This window comes from Branchiostoma floridae, chromosome 10 (assembly GCF_000003815.2).
Source record: "Branchiostoma floridae strain S238N-H82 chromosome 10, Bfl_VNyyK, whole genome shotgun sequence".
NCBI classification, from domain to species: domain Eukaryota; kingdom Metazoa; phylum Chordata; class Leptocardii; order Amphioxiformes; family Branchiostomatidae; genus Branchiostoma; species Branchiostoma floridae.
The window spans coordinates 10418995-10443848 of NC_049988.1; the positions used below are offsets into that span (position 1 = coordinate 10418995).

At 41.3% G+C, this 24854-nt stretch overlaps 1 protein-coding gene across 4 annotated transcripts; it reads right to left on the reverse strand.

Moving 5' to 3' along the window:
- Window positions 1-207: 207 nt before the first annotated feature.
- LOC118424007 (serine/arginine repetitive matrix protein 2-like) lies at window positions 208-21596 on the reverse strand. 4 transcript variants are annotated; one of them, XM_035832395.1, is made up of 14 exons: window positions 21188-21596; window positions 18639-18793; window positions 18023-18171; window positions 16205-16274; window positions 15238-15279; window positions 14992-15058; window positions 14194-14292; window positions 13157-13202; window positions 12602-12823; window positions 10215-10347; window positions 8404-8555; window positions 7202-7591; window positions 2743-5059; window positions 208-2700 (listed from the first exon to the last, which is right to left on the reverse strand). In XM_035832395.1, exons 1-14 carry the CDS (start codon window positions 21228-21230, stop codon window positions 787-789), a joined length of 5799 nt encoding a protein of 1932 aa, XP_035688288.1. In that variant the 5' UTR covers window positions 21231-21596; the 3' UTR covers window positions 208-786. The 4 variants fall into 4 exon arrangements, with proteins under 4 accessions (XP_035688288.1, XP_035688289.1, XP_035688287.1 ...); XM_035832396.1 differs by having other exon boundaries at window positions 208-2594; window positions 2637-5059; XM_035832394.1 differs by having other exon boundaries at window positions 208-5059.
- Between the last annotated feature and the right edge of the window lie 3258 nt (window positions 21597-24854).

Here is a 24854-nt window from a genome sequence, read left to right on the forward strand (position 1 = left end):
ACAGACATGTAAGATCTACAGGCATGTAAGATCTACAGACATGTAAGATCTACAGACATGTAAGACCTACAGACATGTAAGACCTACAGACATGCAATTTGAAGTTGAGGTAAGAATGGTAGTCTTATAAAGAGACATTTTAACAATGCACAGATAAAACAACATACATTTGCCCTTATGTTGTGTGTGTCAAATTTTTATCCATATCAAAATGTACAAAAAGAAAGAGAGACTGACATACTTGCGGATACAAATAGTCATAGCAACAGTATACTGTCTGACAGATGTGCGTTACTGACCTTAATTGGATATACTACCTCATTACAAATGTGAGGAAGACTGTGTATGTCATTTACTATATGAACAGCAAAGATGTCATTTCAAGATCACTTTAGAGTATGGACCTGTTCAAGTTATCCACCAATTACTTCAAACTTATTTCAGTTAAGTAACAGTGTCTACCTCATTGAAACAGGTTAGTTTCTGGATTGCAAATGGCATTAAAGTCATAAAGAATTATTTCTGCAGAGGTCCCATCAAAATTACAGTATAACAGTACAGACTTAAATTAGTAAGGCTAATATATGGTATGTTCAGTTCAGCAATTCAGCAGTTTCAGATACTAAGAACACACCTAACAGTCCACTGATTTTTGGCGACACATGAGGGGCGGAGACATTTTTTGCTACAACTGTTACTTCCTTGAAGAAAAGGCGAGTGATACTTGCTTCTGCCAACAATGTTTCCTACTTAGGTGACTTGTCCATACAACTTTTAGATCAATCCTTACTTATTTCTGCATTCTGGAATGCTTTTCTTCAGACCTCTCCCCCTTCGGACGCCAGGTGATGGTGTTTCTTTCTTCTTTTCGATGGAAGGTTCTGGCGACGCCGGTATGGATGACGTTTTTCCCACGGAGGGTTCTGGTGATGTCGGTAAGGTTGATTTCTTCCTCGGTGAAGTCCACGTGTCGGGAGAGTCCATACCTTTCCTTTTGGGAGTCATGCGCTGCGGTGAAGGCACTGTATCTGGACTGGATGGAATGTCCAAGTTTTTCCTGCTCAAGACAGTCTGTGATTGTTGAGCTGTACTGACTGGGGGACTCTTCCCTACAGAATTCCTCTGGCGGGGACTGTTCATTGTACTTTGGACAGGCATACTTTTCCCAATAGGTTTCATCTGGGACTGTTGAGCTGTACTGACTGGGGGACTCTTCCCTACAGAATTTCTCTGACGGGGACTGTTTACTGTACTTTGGACAGGCGTACTTTTCCCAACAGGTTTCATCTGGGACTGTTGAGCTGTACTGACTGGGGGACTCTTCCCTACAGAATTCCTCTGACGGGGACTGTTTACAGTACTTTGGACGGGCATACTTTTCCCAACAGGTTTCATCTGGCTTGGATTGTTTTGCGCACTTTGAACAGGAGTACTTCTATTCAGGACAAGCTCTGGCTGTTGAGCTGTACTAACTGATGGACTCTTTCCAGCAGATATTCTCTGGCTTGGGTTATTCTGCGTACTTTGAATAGGTATACTTTTCCCAGCAGGTATCATTGGGCTTGGACTGCTTTGCACATGCTGCATGTTGACATCCTCTTTACGTGGCCGTGTACGTGGCCGTCCTGGTTTCCTCTTCACCACCTTTTGACCTGCCTGGTTTGCTTGTGTACTTGCCATGTGAACACCCGGTACTTTTCCCTGGACTGTCTGTGTACTTGCCACATTACCACGCACTTTCGGTGGCCGTCCCGGTTTCCTCTTTATAACCTTCTGACCACCCTGGGTTGTCTGCGTACCTGCCTTGTTAATGTCCTGTTTGGGGGCCGGACCTGGTTTCCGCCTTCTCCTTTTCCTCTGAGCTGTTTGGTTGGTCTGCTTCCCCGCCTGGCCGGCTCCCACTGGCTCATTCTGTACCGGCTGCACAACTAAATCCCCTGCTGCAGTGGTCTGGACAGTTTGTAGGTTCAGTCTGTGAAGTATGACTCTAGGCGACCGTCTAGTGGGCTTCTTGGTGGGCTTTTCCTTGACAGGTTTTTCTTTTCTTGTTCGCTGTGCAGGTCGTCTTCTGATGGGTAGTTTCAAGTTTTTCCTGTACCGTCCATGAGTAGAGTTATAGTGGGGACGTGCTGAGGGTCTGTTCCTGTTCATGTACTTTTGTTTTAGGATCTGTATTCTCGAGGCATTTTCTACCTTTGTGTTTGGCGAAGTTCTGCATGGCTTCTGTGACAAACTGTTTGTCGGCTTATTGGAATCTACCTGAGATTGGTTTGGACTTTGTTTTTTCTGTTTTCCCGATTTCCCTGACCTCCTGGGTGATCTCAAGGACTGCTTACTGAGCTCCTGCATTTCCGGTACAGTTAGCCGTACAGGGCTAGTGCCGACATCTTTTGTCTTGACGTACGGGTTTGATCCCTCACTGCTCCCTTCACTTACCCACCTTTGCAACTTTTCCCAAATACCATCATCAGATCTAGATGAACTGTAACGTCTTGCAGGAGCTTTTCTTCTTTGCTTCTCCCTTGTGGTGGGATCCTGGGACCCTACGGGATCGCCATGGGATACAGCTGGACAGTCCCGGGACACGGTGGGATCTTCGTTAGACACAGTGGGATCCTCATGGGACACAGTGGGATCTTCGTTAGACACAGTGGGATCCTCATGGGACACTGTGGGATCTTCGTTAGACACAGTGGGATCCTCATGGGACACTGTGGGATCTTCGCTAGACACAGTGGGATCCTCATGGGACATAGTGGGGTCGAACGATGCAACAAGATCACTAGAGGACAGTGCGTCAGATGTGTCTTCGCTAATCAACTTGTCCCAGTCATCCAACAGATCCAACGCGTCGATGTTTGAGCTCATGGAAACCCCCAGCTGGGACTCCGAGTTCCATCTGGGGGAGTTGATGACTGAATCAATCAGGTTGTCATACTCCACATTTGTTAGTCCCACCTCTGACAGCCTCCTGTTCCGACGTGGAGTACCCTGGTACCCAAAACCCTCCTGAAGAACCGTGGCAGCCTCTTGGAAACCCAAGTCGTCCATTATTCTACGCACTGCGGACTCTGGGAATTCCGCGGCCGGACGACTGTACGCATTTTTCACGGGGGACTTCAGCAGCACTTCCTTTGACTTATAGCGAAGCACTTTCTTAGGGCTTGGTTTGTATTTGAACTTCCCTTTTGGACTCACCCCCGGACTCATTGGGCCAGTCTCGCAATATCCTCGGTTCCCCCCCTGATCGGGCTGAGTGGTAGGAGCCGACATGATATAAAAAGGATCCTGCAGCTGTATGGGTTTGGCTGCCTTAAGGATGTGCACTTCATTTGTCTGGGGATTACGCACCTTAAGTCGAAAGTCTTGTACTTCTGACTTATCGCAGTCACTCCAACCCACACTCTCAACATCTTCCAGTCCGACTTCTTCTCCTTCTAGAATGTACTTTGGACTCTTTCCTTTGGAACGTTTGGCCACAGTTCTAGATGGGCCTGGTTGGACCAGGGGTTGCTCAATGTGATCTAAAAGGTCTAAAGGGGGAGGCTTGTCACCACATCTGTGGTTAGTTTCCTTGGCCTCTGGTGTTTTTCCCACAATCTCTAATTCAGGTGGAGTGGCGTCCTTCTCTTGGACAGGAGGGGGCTCAGGTAAGGGTGGAAGTCCCGCAATTTCACAGAAACTTCTCGTCTGGGACAGTCTACCCTGAGTGAACCTCCTCTCCAGTTCCAGCCTGCGTAACCGTACATCCGACAACAGATTCCCGCTGAGGTCCGTGGTATAAAAGTTCTTCCCTCCAGATGAATTCAGCCTCTGCCTGGCACCATCTTCCTGATTCTCCTTGTCAGAATCCCTGGGAGAGAAGACTGCTGTACTTACACTGACCTTCCTGGAGAGTTCGGCAGAGATGAAGCCGGTAACAGGCTTGTCCCAGTCAGATCCTTCGCTCTGGAAGGCGCCAATGTCAATCTCAAAAATTTCTGACTTGTCACTGGACTCTTCGAAAAGGGCGCGTCGAGATGCGTCAACGCCGGAAGCCTGTTGCCAGATTCGATCAGCCTCGCTCACTGTCAGGTCGAAGCCAAGAAACTCTGCCCCTGAAAGTTCGCTTGTCATTAACAAAGCAGCGCATTGATCCGAAGGTGGGGCCTGAGAGTTCAAGTTGTGTCTGTGCACTGAGGGGGAACGGTCAGGGGAGTTTTCAAGGTGTTTGGTTTTCCGTAAAGCTTTCCTGCCGGGCTCTCTCTTTGTAGGTTCCTGTGCAGGTTTTAGTTTTGGCTGTGTGCTTGACCTTGGTGACTTTCTTTGTGGAAGAGTCTCTACTGTTTCAGTCCTCTGTTTCAGAGTTCTGAGAGGTGTGCTTGTGCTCACAGAGCTGCTAAACACAGCAGTAGTGTTGTCCTTAGGTAAGCTCTGTCTTGTCTCAGGACTGATAACTGGAGATGGCGATCGCACCAGTTCTTTCTGCCGTCTCTCCAACTCGTCTGTTCCTCGGATAGGAGTCGCCTGAATTTCCACAAGAGAAAGCCTTTTCTCCGGCGTGACAAGCAGTCTAGACTGTCCCACTTCGCTATCTATCTGTTTGGCAGGTGCCTGCTCCTTGTGATCGGACATATCGCTGTCATGCTTTTGCTTACTCTTTTTACCACTTCTCCTAACCTCATGACCTGAATGTTCAACTTTCTCTTGTGATTGCTCAAGAGTACCTAAGTTCCTTTCCCCTGGGGATCTTCTTGGCCTGACATTTGATGGTGATGGTGTGTTAGACGCCTTAAAAGTTCTGTCCTGAGCAGCTTTTTGTTCACAGTTTGGCTCAGCATCTTGTAACGTATGTTCCTCATCCCTATGCTGTCTTTCATTGCCTTCCTCATCTTCTTCCTGTAACCTTTGAAAGTTTTTCTGAGTAGGTTTTGGTGATTTCTTTGCTTTTTCTGTCTTCTTTCCCCTTTCTGGTGAACTGTCACAAACTTCTACTCTTTGTCTTTTCGGGGCAGAACATTGTGAACCCTGGTCACTACTCTTCCTCTTCTCCATTTTGTTTTCTACTGATGTCACCAATCTGAAATACAGTGAGGAAAGGTTTCATTCAAAATGGGTATTTTAACTTGCTGACCTACCCATACACAAAAACACATGCACAATCGTTATGTAAAATTTCAAATTGTGCAAAGCAATGTACCGGTAAAGAACTGTCAACTTTTGAACAATCAGCGACCAAGATCATTGTTCATACTATTAAGTAAGTACTGTAGTATAACTTAATCATTAATGTAGCAATTTTCAACAGTAACCAAAATGAGAGGTAAAATTAACATATTTTCCTTGACAACCACATGTTGACAATCCACACATAATTACATACTTAATGGTGGAAAAGGTTACATACATTTGACATGCAAATATAGACATCACTCAAGACAGAAGCACTGGATTTATCACACTACATGTATATCACTATGTGACCATTCCTGATTCACTGGTAAAGAAGTTGTATTGACAGCCTCATTGCACAGAACTACAATATTCATCTGGAAAACAACTAGGTTGGAAAATACAGTGATCTCATCAGGCCTTTTCAGAATAGTGGGGACCATATGTGTATGTTGTGATATGAATCCCCTATGCTGAGATTTGGATCCTCTACACTGTGGTTTGGGTTCCTATGCTGTAATTTTGGCTCCTATGCTGTGTTTCAACTACCTAAGGGGACTTTTCTGTTGTTTTGTAACAAAGGTAAAAAATAGTGATTTTTCTGACATTTTATTTTAATTCATGTGCACATTAAAATATTGCATCTATTCCACGCATAAACGGATTATGTGTTATAGTTGATAGTTTTGGTGCTGTTTTTATTTATTTTCAGGACGGGATAGTTGAACGATCTTCAAGATCTGCGCTCGCAAGTTCTGACAGGTGCTCCGTACGAACTTGGCAAATTCGGTATTTTCGTAAGCCCTGTCCTTCATAAAAATTAAAAGATCGTAAAGTATGATTGTTAATCTATTTTGTGACCGACTATAGTCCACTGTTTATGTCTTTTATCAATGTTGAGACCGTAAGAAACAGCCATTGTGGGTACCCCATATGGCACCCTTGGACTGCCATCATTGCGTGTTTCCCGTGCACTTTTGACGCCGTCGAAACGTGCTGTGTGGCACGCTTACATACCTCGTGTTATGTAGGGCACACTGACCATGATGGCAAGGTTGGGTCAAGGATGTTAAATCCAACACATAACCTCTGACACAAGACAAAACAAAGCTGTCCCTATTCAACCATTTTTCAAATGTAACAGCATAAGAGAATAAGATGCATATCTAACTTTTGGCCTCCTCAACAATACAGCTGACCTGTCTTTAGTATCATAAGTTATACTAGATATTTACACGCGTATTTACATTTTCATATTACTCCTTCTGTATGAACACCTGTCATGAATAAACTTTAAGGTATCGTCTAGGATAAGACCCTATGATGCCAGCGTGGCAGTGCCCTCGGGAGATGATATACAATCAGCATTTAAGGAACCGGTCTAACGACTCTCACCCTGCCCTATTGTATATGTTCTAACCTGGTAGAATGCACATACATGTAATTACATGTAGTTAGCCTGCCATACAGTGCTTGGCAGGAAAATAAAAAAGGGAAACTTTTGGTTTAAACCACCCCAAATTGTAGATATGCAGTTTGGGTTTCACTACTGGGAGAGCTCTGACTCAACTAAGTTGCTGAACGGAAACAATATACATTTGTAACTCAAACTGTCTAAATAGGACAAGGTTGCAGTGCCTTATTAGGTTTAGCCCACTCCATCATCCATGTAGAGATTCAATATAATCCCAGTTTGTTTTGCAATGCAAATCCAAATGGCTGAGTAGAATAGTTAGTATCAGAATTGGACGGATAGACCAGATTATTTCAGTCCCCTATACCAGCATGATGCTTAACAGGGAAGGAACCTTGTACAAAAAGTATTTGTATTACCAATGAGAAGGTAAAACATAAATATTCATGAAAGTGCCCTGCTGTAATTGCATGACAAGTGTTCACATCACTCAAACTGACCAGCGGCATTTCTAGTCTATGAATCAAAGTTGACTTAATTCAGGGAGGCTTCAAGCTATTCCCTGTATAGGTAAGTTTGTGGTTTGCAAAGTAAATAAATAAACAAATGCAACAGTAACGAGAACATGAACCGAACCTGTCCAGAGCAGGAAATCTTTTCTCAGGCGAACTTCCGAACACCTTCTGCGGAGTCGTAACCTTCGCCATCTTCTTCTTGTGCTTTCTTTTCCTCCTTTCTTCCTCATCTTCACTGTCACTCAGATTGTGGAGACTACTTGCAGACGAGGCGCCCTCCCCACGGTCCCGTTGGTCAGGTTTGGTCGGCCCGCTATGCTGGGACAAAGACCTCAAGGACGATATGACGGACGGATCCACCATCCCGATTTTGCACATGGCGGGCGTCGGCCACCTGGGCGCCGCGACAACGGGCGCAGGGTCGCTGATGAGGATGACATCATCACTTCCGTTGTCCTGCTCCTCTGGCTCCCCCTGGTCTCCTGTATCAGTGTCCTCTGGCCAGCCAGGGCTGCAATGTTTACAGGATAGCAGGAAGTTAGCAATACAGAATTTCAGAGATTGTAGCTAAAGTTAGTGTTAAAGTTAGTGAGAGGTTGAAAGAAAGGTAAATTCAGCCCCATAGCATTTCTTGAGACTGCAGTGACTTGCACTGGTGCAAGTTTGGTCTAAACTTACTTGCACCACACAAATTTTATATGCACAAACTTGCATATGCATGTGGTATTTCGAGCCCTGACATGTTACATTTATTTCAGGCCTTTTCAATGTCGGAGAGAGCACCTTACACTACTGAATAAACACACAACATATAATAATGCTTGTCGATGTAGGTTAGACATCCAGGTAATAAGATACGCCAAAAAGTAGTTACTCAAGCAACTGGATATGGTTTTGGAAACGGTCAGACGTTTCGGATAGAATCCACTATCCTTCGTTAGTGTCACTGAGGTGATCTGGAAAAGACTGATCTTTTATACCCTAACTATAGATGAATCGGAGACATTGTAAGACAAGTCAAGCTGAAGACAAATTGTCTTTAGCTTGACTTTGTCCTTCCTTTGTTTCCTATTGGAATCCAAATTGTCTTCAGCTTGACTTGTCTTACAATGTCTCCCATTGGACATCTAAAATTGTCTTTATTCATAGTCAGGGTATAAAAGATCAGTCTTTTCCAGATTACCTCAGTGTCACTGACGAAGGATAGTGGATTCTAAAACCAAAACCATATCCAGTTGCTTGAGTAACTACTTTTTGGCGTACAATAATGCTCAATTCATGACGCTGTTATGTCTTAGATATTAAGGAAGCAACAGTCGATACCTCTGAAGAGCCCTCGTCTTATCGATGGGGTGGTATTTCATCACGTCCTTAAGAAAGCGGTCCAGAACGGGACCCTTGCGAATCCGCCTGTCCAATGAGATGTAGTTCTCTTGTCGCTTCACGAAGGCTCTATGCTGGTCCCCTTTGATGTGCTGTGTAACATGCAGCATTGTGGTTAACCTTATTCATCTGCACTGATGTCTATTCACATCTCCAGAGCCTGGTATCCTGCCGTAATATAGCCAGGGTTGGACGAGTTTTCTCAAATTCACTTGTCCTATCGGGCAAGTACATACAAATTTTACATGCCTGAAACAAATCTTCACTTGCCCGAAATTTAAATTGACTATGTATTTTCACTTCCAGTGATGGAATTCTTTTATTATTGGCTCTTATCACTTTTCTGTGGACCAATGCTTGATGCCATGACTGTGAAAAGTAATAAGTATATCAAAATCTCACTTGACAAATTGGACAAGTGGGGTAGGACATGCACTTGCCCAATGGGCTATTTCACTTGCCCGGGACAATAGGGCTAGTGGACTCTTCTCTCCTCTTTGCAATTACGAAGAGGAGAGAAGAGACTCGGGAGCTACATTACGGCTGGATGCCAGGCTAGGCGCAGGCTTGGACAAGTTTTCTAACTTTTCTAAAAGTCCTATCGGGGAAGCACATAAAAAAATACTTGCCTGAACCAGCTTTTCACTTGCCTGAAATCTAAATGACGTTTTTCTAAAGCATGTATTTTCACTTCCAGCAATGGGGTTCTTTTATTATTGGCTCTAGTGACTAGTAGTAGTAACACTACTCACTCATGGACAGAACTTACTTAACCAATTGGGTAAGAACATGTGCTTGCCCGATCTGTACTATCACTTTGCCCAGGACAATTGGACTAGTGGACTTGTACAAACCTGGAGCAGTACACATAGTATAGTCCTTAAATGAATTGGATACAGTCGAAAGATATTTTCCCAGAGGCATGAATTCGGGGGTACTAGGAAATCACTACTGAAGACAGTAGCCCCAGGCTTGAATAAATACAATGTATATTACATGCATGACTCCTCCCCCTAGAAAAATGAGGCACAAATGTACATATTATGTACAGTACTGTCATTCTGTACTAAAAAAAAAATTAATGAATTGGGCTATGCTAATACTCAAAAGGGAAAATTCCCATTAGCTGTCTGAACTGCCTGTAGATTGATACTTTCTCCTAATTAGTGCTAGGTTTGGAGTAGATTTGGCTTAGGCAGTGTATTACATGTCCAAAATCTAGGTTTGCTTACTGTCCTAATGGTCATCAAATTACACAATCTTTCCATCACACCATCTTTCACAACATGCACAATAGCAAAACATTTCATAAACACACAAGACTATGCTGACTAGCAGGAATCTTCCCAGTTGTTTACGTTTAAATCCACACGATATCTGTTTGTAATCAGCTTGGCCCATTAGAGGGTACATACTATAACCTTCCCACCTTTCGTTGGCGTAGCACTCCTCGATCATGAAATGCAGTGAAGCATTAACTCCATTCCATTGTGACCACACGACTCTTATGCTAACTTTTCTCTGTAGCAGTAACTATCTGACATGAACACGGAAAGACAAAATTGCAGAAATGTCTCGAGACACTGTATCAACAGACATGCGCATTAAAGTGTGCTAGTTCGAGTTGCTCTACCGGTAAGTCAAGAATTATGATTCGTGGTGCACCCTGGGTAAAAAAATACTTACACATCGGCCGTGATTGTTATCTGATCTTAGATTCAACATAAAACATGTGTCATATTCATACGAACCTGTTGCAGATCGTTGTATTTGAGCATGCAGCATTCGCAGTAGCCAGCATTCTTCTTCACCTTCAGAGCGCTGGGCTTACTTCGTGACTGGCTTGTCGCGGCCTTCTTCGCTAAGGAGGCCTTGTGTTGTACCCTAGGGGGGCGGGAGGATTACAAAATTACTTCTAACAAATGCCACATCATCTGCCAACAAATCTTTCTCTCTCTCTAAGAAATAAATACAAGCAAATACACAAAACCATTTACTCTTAAATCTTGGGTAAAACTTAAAAAGACAACTATGGGAGACCCTTTCTTGATGAAATTTCAAAGATGTTTCAAGTGTTAACAATATTCACAATTCAGACCAGATTGACCTATTTTCCAGTCCAACAAATTTTGCCTCAGGGATGAGAGGTCGCAAGGTTACATTACTTACTGGGCACACCAATTTGTTGAGTTTATGTTCATTACACTTTAATCTTGCCTTTGGAAAGATACTCTTCCATTGGCCAGTAAAAACAACAACATCACATTAACGTTAGTTTACCTTAATTAATCCATGGGGTAACCTAGATTCGTTGTTTCAAAAAGCTGGGTATTTAGAGATTCCAGGTCAACGATGTCAGTTTCAAATGTCAACATTTTCAAGATATTGTAATGTGAAACTATCTTAACGATCCCCAAATATCGTATTTTTATATACAACGGATATAAGTTACCCTATGGTTAAAGGTGAACTAGCGTTACATTACAATACATACAACATTAGCACAATACAAATACACTAGACGAAACATTTAGATTATACAATGTATTAACTAACAGTTCAAATATTTAAGGGATTCTTTAAAAACTACAACTATCCAGTGGCTCCAGTCCAAAAATCTATCCTTTTGTAACCTTATGGAAGACAACAGGAAAAAATACCCCCTGGCACATTCTTTCAGCTATTCATAATGCAGGGCTCGAAATACCACCTGCATATGCAGGTTAGTGCAGGTAGAATTGAAGCTGTGCAGGTATTTTTGGTATCTGCCTGCACCTAACCTGCACTGGTCCATGTATTGGGTTTTATACATAAATGTCCTATAAATAATGTAAGTGTATATAGATTGCTGCATTGACTGTTACCACCTCTAAAATATAAAAGAAAAAATAGCAATGATTACTAAACAATCTAAGTATGACCCATACTTCCTAAATTCTGAGTGGTGCAGGTAAAATTGCAGAAAAAGTATTTCGAGCCCTGTAGTGCATGACCATTGACGTCATACATCAACACCAAATAAGGCATATGCGCAATCTACTGGTCATTGAACTGGGTGAGGCTGACATTAGTGATCTGAGAGGTCAATAACCACACCTTGAAACTACAGTATGTGCATCAAGTTAGAGACTTCCTTGCCAGTGGTCAAAATACTTTTCTTTCAGTGTTCTGCAATATTGCAGAATGTCAAAATCTTCTTCTGCAATTTTGAAATATCTTCTGCAAATAGACAAGTCTCCACTTTTCTCAACAAACAACATCCATTTATCGATCTTTTGAAACTAAGGACTGCAAGTAATATCTCAAAGAACTGTAAACAAAATGCGACCTCCGTTGCAAATTTTCTACGAATTCAGTGCCGATCGCGCCCTCCTCCCCAGTATAGTCATTGTCACATAAGCTGTTGTTTTTCCCGCATTCCACCGGCAGTATTGTTCCAAACAAGCAAAAAAACCTCCGAAACAATCCTATACATGTACTTAAGGTATCTAGGTTGGCTAAATTTGCATTTTGACCTTCCACTGTTTTCTCATTAATGAATCAAGAAAGAATGGAGCCGTAACGATTATTGAAAGATAGGCATGAAAGAGTTTTAAATCTGATTTTTGGGGGCCATATTGATGACGTCATCAGGTTTTATTGCCCCTAATATCATTTTTTCTATGAAAAAATACAGCACTTTGGTACATACCACTGTAATGAAACTATGTTTTTCATGTGCATAATGATGAAAGCTACAAACTCACGGTTGCGCAAATTGATATCTACTAACGATCTGTAGTTAGTAATTAGATGAAAACAAATATTTTCCAATTACAACAGATCATTAGTAGATATCAATATGCGCAACCGTGAGTTTGTAGCTTTCATCATTATGCACACGAAAAACATAGTTTCATTGTGATCAATGCAAAAACCGTGAAAATAAAACTATCACAAACGTTGCAAGATTTACATCGCAATAGACCCATCAATAAGCGTTAGACATCCAGGTAATAAGATAATAATACAAAATGCAAAAACACCTGTTCCCCCACTTGTACCTTGTACTGAGAACCTTAACAAATAAATAAATAAATAAAAGGTACTCAAGTGTCTGGGTAGATTTTGTAATTTTATACAATAAAAAGCCTCTCACTTCTTTCTGGGTGAAGACCTCCGTGTGTTTTCTTCCTTCCGTTGTTCGCTCTTCTTTCCCGTCCCTCCCTCCCCCTCCTCCGCTCTGCTCGCCTCTTCCTTGCTCCTCTCGGCCACGGGCACGTCTTGGTACGCCCCTCCGTCGAACGGACATGTTCCGCTGGGTGTGTCCACGTTGACTCTGGGGAACTTGGGCAGCTCCTCATACACCGGTCTGTACTGCCTGATTCACAAAACAGAACTGAATTGAATTCTTTTCTTTCAGGTACTTGAATGACCAATGGCAACAAAATACAGACATAGATGCAAATAGACTAAACAAAAAACAATTTGCATATGTTTCCTAGAAAAGCATTCCTATGCTGGCACACAATCTTTTACAATTATCATCATCATTTTACAATTATTTACAATACTGTTGCAATAAATGCATTCTTTGCAGATTAACTTCTACATTACACGTATTTCACACAGGATACTGTATGTAGGTATCTGTAGGCTTGGAGATTCAAAAATTGACTGTGACGAAGAGCTGATAAATAAACGAACTACTTACTGACTGCTGTCTTCAAACTTTACAAACGGTGGTTTCAGTTTACGTGCTGTGGGAAGAGAATATAAAAACATGTGTCATAAAAGTTTCTTTTGTCATTGCTGTAACAGATGCTGTCTATGTCAACATTGCCGACGGCCAGGGGAAAACCATGTGCTACCAATGCGTACTGCTTTGTGTGTTTCAATCAAAACTTTCTTCGGAAGAAATTACAAAATCGCAGAACAATATAGGAAGAAACGTTGAGACAAAATGTCCTTGGGAGGTTTGGCGCAAACCTCCAACTGGGACCTGCGTGGGTCACTGACTTTGTCCTAGATAAAGACATAAGTTGCTCATAAAAACATTTATTTTAGCACCACAAAGTGACGGCAGGTCTCAAAGTCAAATGCCTGTCAAGTCTGACTCCCTTTGGCCGGCTATACTCCTTGGCCAGTTTTGATACTATCTTATGGCACCGTAGGATCTGCTTGGAGATTACCCACTAGGATGTGCGCAGGTCACTGACTTTGTCCCAAATAGAGGACATAGGTCGCTCATTAAACATTAGCACCACAGATATCTGTGTAGCTGTTAATAAGGCCACAGGGAGGGGCAGCAACACCATTGTTTAATAGAAATGCTCCTCCCTGTTTCAGTGACTCTCAGGTGCCCGTCTGACTCCCTTTGGCTTTTCTCCTTGGCCAGCTTTGATACTATCTAATGGCACCGTAGGATTTGCTTGGAGATTACAAACTTCCAACCCTTCATTCCCAAACTGCCAACATTGTTTACCCAGTGTTGAAACAACTCTGTATAGAACGGTAGTCACAAAACAGAGACATATTCCCAGGGTAATGAAGTTGCATTGGAGAGGACAATGTGAGAAATAAAACACAATAATATTTCAGGATATACAACGAGACAATACCAACAATCGATTTAAGATCTACGGCAAAGAATTCCTTCACAAAATAGCAAAAAAAATGTGTTTGCATTTGCAAGTGGGTATTTTGAGCACTGAAGTGTGTAGCAGTAACAAGCATAGGTTATGTCTGTACCTTTGGAGACATTTTCTGAAGCCTGTGCCGGCTTCTGTGGTCTCTTCACTCCAGCCTTCTTTAGTTTGACTGCCTGTTCTTCTATCCACTGAGCTGCCACTGAAACAAATTGAAAAACATCTTTGTTACTGTAAGTTGCTAACAAAATAATACCAACAAAACATCAAGGGCTCGAAATACTTTTTTCTGCATACCTGCATAACATAGAAAATTACCTGCAACAGACAAATTTTATAAGTCATATTTCTAATGTAATGAAAATGTGTTTACAAAGACTGCTTTTAACATTGTCCTACAGAAATGTGTATGATGTTTGAAAAGGCCAGGGTTCAAAATATTTTTTCTGCATAACTGTACTGGTGCAGGTAACATTGAAAAATACCTGCACCAGACAAATTGTACCTGCACCACTCTGAGTTTAGGAAGTATGGATCATATTAAAATTGTTCAGGAACCATTGCTATTTTTTTCTTCTTTGATATACTACAGGTGGTAACATTTAAATTATTTTAATGCAGCTAATAACAATCCACATACACCTACATCATAGGACATTTATGTATAAAACCCAGTACATAGACCAGTGCAGGTTAGGTGCAGGTAGACACCAGAATTACCTGCACAGCTCCAATTTTACCTGCACCAACCTGCATATGCAGGTGGTACTTCCAGCCCTGTAGGTTGATGAACAATACCATGGATTGTGTAAGGTCACACCTGTAGCACTATGGTACAGATACAAGGAAGTGTTTTATTTGAAAGTTCCTTAGACATATTTATAAAACATACAGTACTTACCATCTATATGCTTGACCTTGAGTTTCAGTTGTTTGGCAATAGATAGCACATTACTGCTTCCCTGTTTCTGTATGATAAAATTTTTTTTCTTAATTTCATGCATATCACCAATAAAACAAATACCCAACAATAAGGCAAACAATCCATATATAACCTTCCTATTGTGTAACACATTGCAAGATACTTATTTGTCTAATAGGAATTTGAGAAGTACAAAATTAGTACTAAAGACAAGATAATTTTTACCTGTGTGTCCATGGCTTTTCTAGCGATGGCCTTACCACGAGACTGGAACACAAAAGAGCAGTATGTTGTCATTACAGTCTGGCTTTAACGAGGCACTGGATATCAATTATTAATAAGGTAAATGAAAATGTGTATACTATGTTATCTCACTAATGATACCAATTTTTCATGCTTTTATAAAAAAAAACGTGCTTGGAATAATGTATCAAAAAGGAACAATGTATGCTCTAGGGACTTATTCATCTAGAGTCGTTGAAAAGCCAATAAAAACATTTAGCAGGTGTCTGAAAAGTATTATTAGGCCTTGGAAGTATCAAAAAGGCCCGAAAGGTATGTATTTCTGTTCTTCGCTGCAAAATCGTGTCTATGGTGGGTACCAGTACAGAAAATTCAGGTACAGGTATGGTCCAGGTCAAGAGGATGGACCTAATTATCTGTGAAAACTTGTGAATGGGCGATTCTCAAACCTGCCTCTGTTTAAGACTGCCTCTGTTTGACTATAGAAGCTTGGTAAAAATGGCTATCAACTCTCCTCTACTTCGCTCTTGTTCTTTCTACCTGTAAGCCCTAAAACACATGAACGCCTGCTGATATAATTTGTTCATTTTCGAATCGGTCCAACATCCGGTTCACTGATTTTTCAGGTCCGTTTTTCCTGGACCAGTCCATTAAGACAAAAACGGCTTTGCATCAGTATACCCTACAAACGCTAGTTTACTTTTATCCGTACGGTAACCTATATCCATTGTTTTAAAAAGTCGACGGACAGAGGTTTCAAACTGCAATATTTGTAAAATATATTACAATTTGAAACCATGCACTGTTTGTCAACTTGATATCCCTACATAGTACCCTGTTCTCAAACACAGCGGATAAAGGTTACCCGGCGTATAAAGGTGAACTAGCGTTTCCCCTAGAAGTGTTGCATAATTCTATATTTTTTCATGTGAAAAACATTTGGACCTACCACTGCACTGCTGGATCCTGCATTACTGGGAGAGTCAACCGCAGGAGACTGGAGGTTACCTCTGGATGATCTGTACAAATGGTACACGGAAGTTAGACTCATACATATTACCAATCATTGATGGTCTAAAATGTAGTACTGTAAATGCAGAAATGTTCGCGGTGGATTAATGTTCCCGGTTTTCGCGGTGACCACTTCACCGCGAACTTAAAACCACCGCGAATATTTTTCTATTATGGTATTAGACTGCAGTCTATGGTGTTACCGCGAATTTAAATCCACCGCGAAAAGTCCTATTTCCCGCTACCGCGGAATTAAATCCCCACGAACTTAAATGCATTTACAGTATATGGAATTATTGTGGTATCCCAAAAAGGAGTTACTCAAGCAACTGAACATGATTTTGGCAGGGCTCGAAATTCATTTTTGGGATTAGGTGCACTGGTGCACCCAGCTTAAAAAATTGGGTGCACCAAAACCTAACCTAATAATAAGTCTTAGTTACAAGCTATCAAATTCTTAAACAAGTACCATGACAGACATTTTTATTATCTTTCTAACTTAGATGTCAAGAATATGTTGTATACTAGTACTTTGATATCTTTACATACATAAGCCTAAGAAAATATTTGGGTGCACCCTGTGCACCTACAGAAAATAATTGGGTGCATAGCTTCAATTTTGGGTGCACCTGGGTGCACATGCACGCCAGTATTTCGAACCCTGTAGACTCATACATATTACCAATGGTCTAAAATGCAGTATATGGAATTATTGTGGTATCCCAAAAAGGAGTTACTCAAGCAACTGAACATGATTTAGGAAATGCATATTGTGGTGTTTTTCAGTATGTGCAAATCTCCCTACTTAAACCATAATTTTTGCATCATGTTGTTGATACTTTTTTTTTACTAGTACTGTCTCATTTGTCTTACTCATGTTGTGCCACAGAATTCCTAACATTGGTAACAAGCTGATGGCCATTACTTCATAGTGGGAGATCTTCCAATGATGATTCAATAGATGGAAAATGAATGAACTACAGTCAAACCTCTACAAGAAGACCACTCAGGGAACCGATCTGGTCCATGTATAGACTCATCTTTAATGTTTGTTTTATTGGGAAAGTTTATCTAAGAGATTACCAAAAAAAATATGTAGAGGTGGTCACATGCCGTCTGACTGTATACTTTGCATATAAAGATCCTTAAATAAATCATATGCCGAAAGTTGGACAAAAATATCTAAATATCTAAAAGTAATAGTAGTAGTATATACAAATAGTAGTATAGAATGATGTATAGGCTTTTAGCCAGGCATGCGTCAACGAGTCATCTGGACGCACTTTTCTTAGAATAACAAGAAATTTGATGCCCATGGAAGCCCTATACTGGGGAGAAAATCCTCTGACAAGCATGAAATTCTGATTGACCAGGAATGCAACCAGGTCATCTGTGGTCACACTCTTCTACTGTGACATCTGTAACAGTATTTTTGCATCTTGGGATACCTTAGAATGCACTGTTTTAACTTAAAATCATGAAAAACTCTGCACCATGGAAGGTGGATGCTCCCAGACCCCCCTACAGTAGTCACTTACCGCGACTCACCAATAAGTTTGGACTCCCTATTATAAAATCCTAGCTAAACGCCTGACATTGATGTAAGCAACTCTGTTTTCTGATACCTCCTGACAGATGTAGCAGCACTGAATGGACTGGGAGTGGTGGACAAAAATATCTAAATATCTAAAAGTAATAGTAGTAGTATATACAAAAAGTAGTATAGAATGATGTAAGCAACTCTGTTTTCTGATACCTTCTGACAGATGTAGCAGCACTGAATGGACTGGGAGTGGAGGCAGCCGGACTGTCGGCAGGGCCGGAGGGCGTGTCCTTCTTGGCTCCGTCCTGGTTACTGATCACATGGGTCACACCCACATCTTTGTCAAAGAAGTTCACAACACTCTGTGGAAAAAAAAAAGAAGAAAGAAATGAGCCATCAAAAAAGGGAAAGTAATTGTCTTTAGTTGATACAAAGCAGGGTACAGCAGAGCTTATCTATGGCAGCCCACTACCCTTAACTTAAGGTATCTAGGTTGGCTAAATTGGCATTTTGACCTTCCATCATTTTCTCATTAATGAATTAAGAAAGAATGAAAGCTACAAACTCACGGTTGCGGTTTATCTACTAAAGATCTGTTGTAATTAGAACATATTTGTTTTCATCTAATTAAAAATAATAATTTTTTAATACCTACAGATTGTTAGGAGATATCAATTTGCGCATATTTCTAAAGGTGGTAACAGCGGATAAAAGCAACTTACACTTGTGCAAGTTTGGTCTGAAACTACTTGTACCGTGCCCAAACTTACATATGTATATGTGGCATTTCGAGCCCTGCTAATGTCCATGTAGATCATAATAGACTTACCCCTCCTAGCAGCACTATGTTGCTCTCCAGTTTTTTAATGTTGAGAGCTCCATAACCACGTAGGTCCAGGAAGAATACTTTCCCTGCCAGGGGCTGCGGAGTCTTGGAACTGGAGCTGGCCGCAAAGTCCAGTTTCCTTCTACCTCTGCTCTCCCCTATATGGTAAGTAGAAAACAGTGTTAGCAAGTTATCAGGATCATAAAGTCTGCTATAAGTAATTCAAACAATCATAAAGTGATATACATGTCTGTCTCTGTGGCATGATTGGTAATGTAACCCCACTGCGTGGCCATCTGGATCCAATTCAATGATGGATCTGTGGGCCTGAGTTCGGCCCATTCCCATAGTCTGCTCAACTCGGACATGTTGTATGCCATGTATTGATGTAAGGGATTGCATTCGTCTTTCGGAAGGGTTGTAAAATGGGGGTTCCGTGTTCGAGGAGGTGCCACGAGCACATAAAACAGCCTCATTACTTAGATTGGGTACTACTGGCTGTAATGATACACCAAGGAGAATACTAGTATATGAGTCTAGAACTTATCTAACAGAAAAAGTAGTAACTTTACTGTAGACTGTTACTGTTAGTGTTACGGGGAGACAGCTGAAATTTGTTTTTCAACCAGTTATATAATTATAAGTTTCATTTTAGTGTTTATTTGTCTTGGATTATTTCAAAGCTGGATGGACTCGACTTAAGCAAGTAAGCAAGTAAGCATTTCAAAGCAATTTGTAACCCTTGTGTGTGGGAAATTTTGTGTAAGTACATTTCAAACAACATTTGCACATGCAAATGAGGTCAACCCAAACAAACTTTGGTACTAGGTTGTTTTACATATTGTCTATGTAGGTCTATCCAAACTTGGTCTATCTATGCAAGAATAAAGTTCTCATGTTCAGCATTCAAAAACATAAAAATTCTACCTATTTTTTTTATTATAAAAACAGGGTTTCAAGTTAACGGTTCAAAATAGACTTTGGGGTGTGTACAGCTCCTTGACAGCACAGCACACCCAGGTAAGCTACCAATCATGTGTAAAATATATGCTTTAGAAACTAGTCCATTCTCATTCTTTTGGATGACAAATTGAAACTTTTCACATGCAGATCAGAAACATACCTGCATGCAAGATGCCTTCCCCTCAATACACCATCTACAAATTGTTCTCATTCATATTTACTTCTTTTCACATTTCACAAAGAAACTGAGACTCAATGCAAATTTCACTGTTCTAGTTGTTAATTGGTCCAATTGGTCATAAATCATTGATCATCTAAGGCCCCTTCTATATTATACACAGTTTTTACCGATATCTGTGGAGATGTCGGGAGGGATCTAGAACGTACGGGGCCGGACACCCATGGCGCTTGCAGTCATAAACATATAGCGCGATTTTCCAAATGGCGTTATATGCTAATGAGCCTTCCCAAAGTCGGGAAGCATCTACACTCGCGCGAAGCTGTCAGGGACCCCTGCTAAGCTATCGGTAAGGTATCGTACGAATGGTCCGGACCTTTCGGGAGAAATTTTCCCAATATCTTGACGGCGATATTGCAGTTCCATCTAGATGCTGAAAAAAAGCTGTCGGCAAGAGGTTGTTGGCTCGCCGATATCAGGAAAACTGTGTCTAGATCGTGCCTAAGTCTACAGAAAACTGTTCTGGTCAACATGTTTTATCACAATTCAATCACACATCTGATGACGTTAACACCAAAAATTGTTTCTTTCATTTTAGAGAATTCTTGTCATCAAGGATGTTATAACTTATAGGTTAGTGTTATATGCTGTTACATCTATATTTCAACAAAATTATTATACATTTGTATACTAGTTTACTACTAAATTAGTAGTAAACTAGTATACAAATGTATAGCTACGGCCGCGTGGCGCGTTGGTACACCCGATCCCTCGATCTCGGAAGTTAAGCAACGCGCGGTCCGGACAGTGCTTGGATGGGGGACCAACCAAGGACGTCCGGATTGCTGTAGCCTCACGAAGCTTTCCACGAAATCGTCTTCCGGGAGGGACGTAAAACGGGGGTCCCGTGCTCGAGGAGGTGCCTCGACCACGTTAAACAGCCTCATTACTCATACTTTGGGTCCCTACTGGCTGGCAAAATACATCAGATGATTATAATAATTTTTATTATAAAACATGTATCATGATTCATCCATCAAATAGCTACTGTTTCTTCTTGTATTCATCTAAGATCTGTTCACAATATTTAGTCTGTAGTACAAAGTACATCTGTAGTATATTTGTAGTAAGGAAGTATGTCAACTTTAGTACTAGTAGAGTATAGTACTACACAAACTTTGATAAATCTTTAATGTAGCTTGTTAACCATAAGTTGCTAACTTCAAAACGGGAAAGAATACTGACGTGTACGTACTATAGGCATTTTCAGATGTGCCTTAAATTTGTTTTGTGACAAATTATATACAACGGATCTACTAGTACTATCAACAACAAACATCATGGCGTCTGCGCAACACACATAACGTGGCCAGGTAGAACATCAAATGATCATAACCATGACTGAACTTACCGTCATCTACCGCAGCTTGTTTTGCAGTTTGTCTACCCCTCATCCTCCAAGGTTAGACGGAATCCCACTTGCACAGAGGAAAGGTCTTCAACGGGAGCAGACAACAACGACTCAGACAAGTTTAGACCCTGCCCCCCTAGTTGCAGACGGTTTAAAAATTCAAACTTGGGTTTTAATTCCGCGTTGCTCCTCGCGATCTAGGCGATGCCCGTAATCGATCTGTACATCAAATGATGACAAATCATATTCTACATACTTTTTCCTGACCAAAACTGACGAAAAAGACCTATATGGAGTATGAAACTGAATAAGACAGCCAAAATTTACGTTCTGATCGTCCCACTGTAGCCATCTTGAAAAATCTTTGCCGCCACTTACCACAATGCATTGCCCCAAATATCGCTGAAACAAAATCTCGCAAATCGCGAGACTTAAAGGCGTGGCGGGAAAATAGCGCCTCCTGTTGGAAAATAGTGTAGTGCACCACTGGTCACTTGCTCAACCAAAAGGGGCATGTCAAATTTATCTAAGGCAAAGAAACAATGATTGAATCTATTGAACATTAGAGGTCAAGGCTAATATGAGTAAAGTTAATGTTTACATTAATAGTGAATGTGCAGATTGAAATATAAATCCCTTATTTTTGCCAGATCTTTGGTCGTGTGCAGACATTCACCGAATCTTGAGAATAACTTGAGATATAACCTGGACTCAACATCAGTTCACAGTCCTTGATTTACAAGACCAAAGTTCAACATGCCTCTGTGGTGCAAGGTCCCGTGTTCAAGCTGCCTCGAGTACGTAAATAGCATTACTCAGATTGGCAGGTACCAGCACTACAGGAAATGTCTCATTACCTGCATGTATGCAGGTATGGTTTTGATGCTGGTGGGAACTTTTCGGTAGCCGGGGATGTAGGGCGCTGTATCTCGTGAACGGATGGTGCGAGCACGACGATTTTTGGTACGTGGGTTGGGGGTGGTAGCCTAACACTCAGGTTTGATTTTGGGCCTCCTGGCATTTGAACTTGACATTGCAGGTGGCATTTTTGGTGTTTTTGGGGCACTTTTGGCGCTGTGTGTCCGGAACGATACGCGCGATTGCGACGATTTTTGGTGCATGGGTGGGGGGTTGTTGCCTGTTGCCTAGGATTGACTTTGGGCCTTGTCGCGTTTGAACTTGACCCGGCAGGTTGAATTTTGTGTCCGGGAGGGGTGTTTCCGGAGTTATATCTTCTGAACGGCTGGTGCTGGCGCGATGATATTTGGCACATGTGTCGGCGGTGGCTGAATAATGCTCAATTTTGATTTTGGCGCCCTTGGTGCTTGAACTTGACATTTTAGGTTACCTTTTGTGCGGGCACGGGGCGTGCGCTGTATCTCCGGAATGCAAGGTACCATTGTGTTGCTATTTGGTACGTGAGTTGTTTGTGGTGTCCTGGTGGTCAGGTTTGATTTTGGGCCTCCTAGTGCTTGAACTTGATACTGTATAGGTTGACCCTGTTTTTGTGTGGTTGGGGCATCCTCCCAATATCTGCTTGGTTTTAAAAACAGATTATGGTTGGGTGTAGAACCATCATCTGGCCTGGGCCACCTTCAATGTATCAGGTTACTTAGTGGCACTGACAGTTTGCCAGATGACGGGAGTGTACAAGATTATATATCTGTTGGTCAGGTATAATTGGAGTTTGCTTATTACTCTTTGTGGTGTTTCTAGAGCTGTATAGTACTGAGTTTTAAGTTTCGGTACAAGTTCCTTTACCCTGTTGGCAATCATGGTTGAACTTGAACTTAAACAGAAGAAGATGCAATTTTCTAATGTGGAGGAGAACTGTATAGAGTGTGGGCATAAGAGAAAGGTATGTGTATGATTTGTCCTGTGTTTCTTTTTGTTTCTTTGGTAATGCCATTTCCATACTGTATACAGGTAATTTGTTGTTTTGGGCTAGTCATATTCGCTTGGTTTTTGGGCCTGCTTAATCTATGGTACAGGCAGGGTTAAGTGGTGGAGGCTTAGCTTTGTTCTGTTTTAAATTCAGTATCGTTTGTTGCATTTTGTCGAGGCAAATATATGATGAAATTCCCCTTCTAAGCAACTGCTCATTGGTTTGCGGGGATGTTTGCTGGGTGTTTGCTCTGACTACAACAGCTTCTGAACTTTTCAAAGCTTCCATTGCCAGCAGCTTGCCATCTATAAATGGGATTGACAAGGACATTTTTCATAGTAAATTATGCTGTTAAATTTGGCTTAGATACTACAGGAGATTTAGGTTTGGGTTGGATGGATTGAATGAAAATATCATACCACCCTGGGGACTAACTGTTGCTGCTGCATGGGGGCTACCACTATTCATATTGTCTAATGTCTATGGAACTACAGATAAAAGTATCATTTGTCAAATTATGCAAGTAACATTCCGATGTCAAGTGAATAACACCCCAGAAATAAGTCTTTAATGAATATCATTGGAAGAACACAAACCAAGGAGACTTAGCAGCTGCATTAGGTCAGTACATTGAAATAGGAAGATATTAGTATATCATGTGACAGAGTAACTACATGTGCATGGGCCATCTGAGACAAAAAAAGGTAGCGTCTCAACAACTTCAAAGTACTGTGGTTCAGTTCAGTTCAGTTCACCTTTATTTATACTGATAAGCCCTATCGGCCAACATGTAGGCCGTTCTTCCTAGGGGACCAGTTAAGGACCAGTTGAGGGGAGGTGTCACGGGAGAAAATAAATAGATAAACAAAATAGACATTAATACAGTTATTTACACTAGATACAAACTTGGTTGGTTACATACTTAAGAAATCCAAAATAAGTAATGTTCATCCATGTCCAAACTTACAAATTCAGAAAATGGAATTTCAGAGTCAGACTTTTGCATGGTGCACAACCAACACGGTAAAAAGCTCATTTTTCCAACCACGTACCACAGACAAAAAGGCAAAAATACACAATAGGTCTACAGAAACCCAATACATTTCATGCAGGCCTGAGGTCTACGAACTCTTGTTTTCCACTGCATTCATTGAGCAATACTTACACAATTTCTCATGGACAGATAGCTTTTTATAGCGACCCATTTCAATCTCTAACGGATGTGCACTAATTCTTATCTTACATATGGCGGATCTTTCATGAAACCTTTTAAATTTTTGTCAAACGGTTATGTATTCTACCTTAAACATTAAAATTGGACCAGTCACTGTGCGAAAGGGTGTGATTTCCGGACAAAGTCGGAGTTGACATATTTCTGGACATGCTAAATATTCGGACTGTGTCCGGGCACGATGTTCAATATTTCCCATATCTGGAAATATCTTGAGTCAGGAATTGTCTTGTTATGTATCCGGACAAATAAGACTTTCCTGCTTTTTAAGATACGCGCCATTGACGTTTCTTGCCTCCGAATACATGATATGTTCTACATTCTTTACATATCCAAGGTCTATATATTTCGATAAGGAATACCCGGACAAATTAGGAGTTTGCACGAAGCATGATGTGCATTATTTCTGGGCCATTGTCAGATGACATTTTCAATTCATTATGTCTCAGAATATCATGAGTCATGAAATGTTTCAGCACATGCCCGGACGGATAGAATTTCCCGTTCTTCCGAATACGTGTCAGGGACGTTTCATGTTTTCGAATTCATAC

Bases quoted from the DNA above. Each gene is read 5' to 3' on its own strand.
- LOC118424007 (XM_035832394.1), bottom strand. From the start codon at position 21,230: ATGAGGGGTAGACAAACTGCAAAACAAGCTGCGGTAGATGACG. The intron at 13,203-14,193 runs GTACAGACATAA...CTCTTCCCACAG, and splicing joins TTCAGAAAATGTCTCCAAAG to CACGTAAACTGAAACCACCG. The intron at 7,592-8,403 runs GTATCGACTGTT...TAAACATTGCAG, and splicing joins AAGACGAGGGCTCTTCAGAG to CCCTGGCTGGCCAGAGGACA.